The 4,708-nt window shown below is 45.9% G+C and overlaps 1 protein-coding gene across 1 annotated transcript; it reads right to left on the minus strand.

The window, feature by feature from the left end:
* Positions 1-215: 215 nt before the first annotated feature.
* Positions 216-4,063, minus strand: LOC149361597 (pfs47 receptor-like). The gene is made up of 2 exons (XM_089569544.1): positions 3,854-4,063; positions 216-464 (listed from the first exon to the last, which is right to left on the minus strand). The coding sequence occupies exons 1-2, from the start codon at positions 4,061-4,063 to the stop codon at positions 216-218; spliced, it is 459 nt and encodes a 152-aa protein (XP_089425670.1).
* Between the last annotated feature and the right edge of the window lie 645 nt (positions 4,064-4,708).

Consider the following 4,708-nt stretch of genomic DNA (forward strand, 5'->3'; position numbering starts at 1 on the left):
CAGCGACCAATAAATTACAAGCCATAAGTTCTCTGTATTCGTTTTATTCGATTCGATTTATTCCACATTTATCGCGCCGCATACTCCGATTTGTTGTACAGGTTCTTTACATTCCATTGTTTAGTACTTGGCTATGCGAAGTGAATCAATGTAGCATTTTTTCTTTTATATTTTGCGAGCGATCCAGCAATCGCGTCGTGTCGCTTCGTGCCTTGTCAGAAGCTGATTGTCTTGCATGCGAGGACCTCGTATTCGGTGTACTTGTACTCTTTGTGAAGGTAGGGAATGTAAGCGCACTTCAGTGACGGGTGGACTTTGCCGATAAGCAGCATGCCATCGTGGCGAGCGCGGGCAATGTACAGCGGCTCTCCAGAGGCAGTCACGCCACCTTGAATGGCTCCGCTCGGCACTGCACCATCAGAAGCCGGCAACCACACCAGCGAAGCGCCATCGGAGACGAGTGCCTGAAAAGCATAGTTTCGACGTTAACTACAATGACGGCTTTTTAATACCGCTATGCATAACGGACACTCATGCATTTATTACGAAGGTACAGCCTTTGTCAAAAGTTTAGAGCCCAGGGGGTTTACTTCTTAGCCTTGCAGTGGGACTCCTGAAGCATTCTGGGAAGTCCTACGCATCGAAGGAGGCAGAACCAGAAATCTTCTTACCCAGAGGAAATTTGGAGCGCTGGAGATGCGTCACGAACCACACAGTGAGGCTCAGAAGCAAACCCCCTGGGCTCCAAACTTTTGACAAAGGCAGTTAAAAGGTCGGAATGGCCGGTTGGTCTGATCGTATGCTGGGCACTTCACGTCTTCGTCCACTGCTTAGGTAGACCGTCGGGGGTTTCAGAATTCGCCGACCTTATTGTCCCCCACCCCCACTTGACAGCTCATCTCTCTTCAATGTGAAACGGTCGCCGACCCTGCTGTTCGTGGTCTGCTCCCCACAAGGCTGTTCGTGGTCTGCTCCCCGTTTCCCGCGGCCTTGGAGAGCGCCCGAAGCGCGCGACGCGCTCTCTCTATTCTCGACCCCTCCAGACTTCCGACGGACACGGTAGTAATCGGCGAGAGGGGAAAGAGGCTACTGGTGCCGTTGCTGTCTAGCTTAACAAAGGCTGTACCTTTTGTCCAGAGCAGAAAAAGCTACAAAACTCAACTCCTCATTTCACATATCTAGGAGATTTCAAAGCTTAGCCACTCGCAATAACTTTCGAATTGTTCGCCACCAAAACATTTTTTTACCATTTTTTCTTCTGCTGAAACTTATGTAAATCACCACTGATTGCTCCAACACAGCGGCAAAAATGTAAGGTTAAGCGTTATAGTTGCTGGAAGCGCACAATTACCTTTCCCAGCGTGTCCGACGTCGCCTACGGAAGCGTCTTACCAGTGGTTTTTATATTCTTCCGTTTTCCTTTTTTTTCTTCAGACATCAAATTAAAAACAGCTCTCCGATATATGAAAAACCGTCTTTTAAAGTGCTTGGATTGTTAAATCTCGCAAGTAATTTCAAGCTCAGCTCAATGACGGTCTTCCCTCTCGAATAGTCATGCTGTTGGAAAATATGTCTTGTTTTGTACGTGCATTCACAGTTAACGCTGTTTAGCCCTGAAGGACTGCGGAAATTTTAGCAGATTATGTTTGGCGATTTTTGTTCACTGAAAACTGACAAACCTATTCCATCGGGAAATGAGCAAATCTAGTCGCTGTAAAAAAGCATCTTCAGGACGGCCAGACTCTCAATACAGTTGGTGGGTGATGAGCTGCGTTAAGTTGAGCTGTTAGATGGCGCCGCACTACTAGTCCGCCTAGGATAAGATTCCAAATCGCCGGGTCAAAAGGGGACCGCGGAAAGGGGTATGATGGGAGGAAGGGTTGCGGTTCACTGTTTTAATCGCAGGGGATATCCATTTGTAACACCCGCGTATTTGTTACGGAGCTACCATTACTCATTTCAATTTGTTACAAGTAGTTCAAAATCAAGCAATCCGGTTACTAACGTGCAGCTTTTCTGATTAAAACGCTCAGTCGATGCTCCATTCACAGCAAAACCTTCATACTTTTATACAGAAGGTAATTAACAGACACATCTAATTTTCTTCCATTGCACAGTCAGACCTTACAAACAGTATTGCTGTGAGATCGGCTATTAATAGGAAACTAATTCGAACAAAAGTACGCCTAATTAAGGGGAAAAGCATCATTTTCATTGTTATCTTCCGTTAAAGTGAAAAATATAAACGCTCTATATGCAAGACTACCTAAACGTACTCATCACAAAAGCTATTCAGGTGATTGTCAACTAGAATATTATAATTATTAAGCTGATTGCTCTGGATGTCAACTGCATATTTGTTTGCAAATTCAACTTTACGTACTACTTTTTCTGCCCTTCATTTCTTGGTAATTTGTATTCTATATCTCCTGGATACGCAGTTAGGGCTACAAAAGTTACGTAACTTTTGTAGCCGTAGCAGTTACGTACGTAAGTACGTACTTTGGTATCTTCGCTTATACCGTCTTTGTTAATTATTCGGCTGCTGCAAATAAAGGGAACTCTATCATTCTTTACTCATTTTTTTATATAGCTACTTTTTTTTTATATACCTACTACCTTTACAGGAGTGGAGTTGCTGTATAAGCACCTAGACTTGCGCTTAGGTCTACCGATTTGCCGCAGAAAGCAATCAAATTAAAATTATTAGTGAAAGCAGCAGGTTAGAGCGACGTCAGGCTCAGTCCTCTTGTTCATGGCTGCCGATTCTGCTTTATTCTGAGCAGACTACCGTTGCATTGAAAGTCACAGCTTGCCAGTAACGCGCGGCGGCACCGAGGCCTACATTAATGACTTACGAATTCGTAAGGTGTACGAGTGGCGCCATCTTTGTAAACGCCACAAATTACAAGCGTTTTATTTTAACACTTAGCAAACACTTCGGGTAAAACTGCGTGTTATGGATAAGAAAACATCGTTTCCATTGAGCATGCACTCTGGGACGAAAGAAAGAATGCCAAAAAGCTCGATAACAGCACTTGTACGGATTTTCCACCAGCAAAGGTCTGGTTCTAAACGTTGCAAACTAGTTGGCTTCTCCGCAATTCATGAATGTTTTTCAACCATGTGATTGCGTTTGGACAATATAGGCGTGAGCGGCTCAGCAAAAAGAAACGCGCGACTCTAGGTACTCATTCAGTAACTCTATACAGGAGGAGCCAGCGGAGCCCCTGACTGTAAGACCTCGTTCGCCTTACCTCTGTCAATACTTGGTTCTATTTTTTATAACAATAAACCTGATCCGCACTTTGATTTGGCGCTGCCTCCTCTTGGGCTTTGGGGTCAGAGCCTTTGACTAGTCAGGACCTGGAGCGTTGTGCCTTGCGCGGATATATTCTGATGCAATTACTACTAACTTACAAGAACATATTCAACGAGACTGTAAATTAGAGACAGCCCCTAATTTCCAATGTTCTGAGATGCCTGATGCATGCCTTCTCGCACATAATGGTGTCAAAAGCAGTTTCGAGGTTAACCCATTGCTGTACTTCGGTAGCAGCCACTCTTACGTAAGCTCAAGCGGTGTTCACTCTACCGAACCTGTACTGCAGCCATGTGTGCAGTGTCGCATTCGCATGATTTAAGCTCGGACTATTGAACATGTGATTTCGCTCTCCGCACGCGCTAAACGGAACCCATATAACGAAGTGTCTCACAAGAAACAGGTGAGCGCCGCTCTGCTTTTTTTAATTTTAACTAATCACTATCGTACAAACACTCGTCAACAGGACGTATAATGCACATGCACATGAAATGTCAAGAGAGAAACAGACACTGGTGGCAGTGTGCTTACCTGGTAGTCAGGATAGCGAGGTTCTTTCCCATCGTAGGGAACGTAACAAAGGCCCTGGGAGCGGACCACCTTGCCCGGCAGCACGTCACCCTCGTGCACGGCGCGTCCGACGTATATGACCTCGCCTCCCCGGTCGTCACCACCGGCTACCGCGTTGTGTGGTATGTGGTCCCCATGGCACAACACCCAGTGGCACGGTGGCCGGTACATGCTCGCTGCGAGGAAGTTTTCACAAAGCTTGCGGTAACTGACGGTGGGAATTTGAGCGCGCTGTTTCTAAATGTAGATTGGCATATCCGATGTTCGAGCTCTAGCCTGGTTGGCCTCATTTGTGCGAAACGAACCGCAACCACGTGCATCGTGCGTTGTGACTTTCAAAATAGTTGATTAGGACTTACGACGCCACAGATTCCTCGCAAGGGACGTTTATTCAGTCCGGAGATACGTGTGCCTACTGTCCAATTGCAGTTGGTCCCAAAGTAAGGGCTGTTGACAACATGAGAGACTACGGATGTGGCTGCTCAATTTGTCTGACCCCTGTAGGACGCTTTCTGACTTCAGAGCGAAGCTCTTAAGTGCCCGTTCGTGGGTTGAGCCGCGACGTCGCCGTCACTGTAACCTTGCCATAGCGTTAATAAACAATAAAAAATCAATATTGCCGCCCCTGGGATTAGAACCCTCTGCGCCGGGAAAAGATCACCTTCGCTGGCCACTGCTCAGAAGCACCAGGCTATCACCACGTTTTTTGTTTTTATTTTTGATCATGGTGTGTATTGCATGCGTTTATATGCAGAAAAGAGCTATATACATTATCTGCAACGTAATCAGCTAGTAGCCGAGCAATTTGAATGCAAA

The sequence above is a fragment of the Amblyomma mixtum genome, chromosome 2, assembly GCF_055824585.1.
Source record: "Amblyomma mixtum isolate Tamu chromosome 2, ASM5582458v1, whole genome shotgun sequence".
NCBI lineage: Eukaryota > Metazoa > Arthropoda > Arachnida > Ixodida > Ixodidae > Amblyomma > Amblyomma mixtum.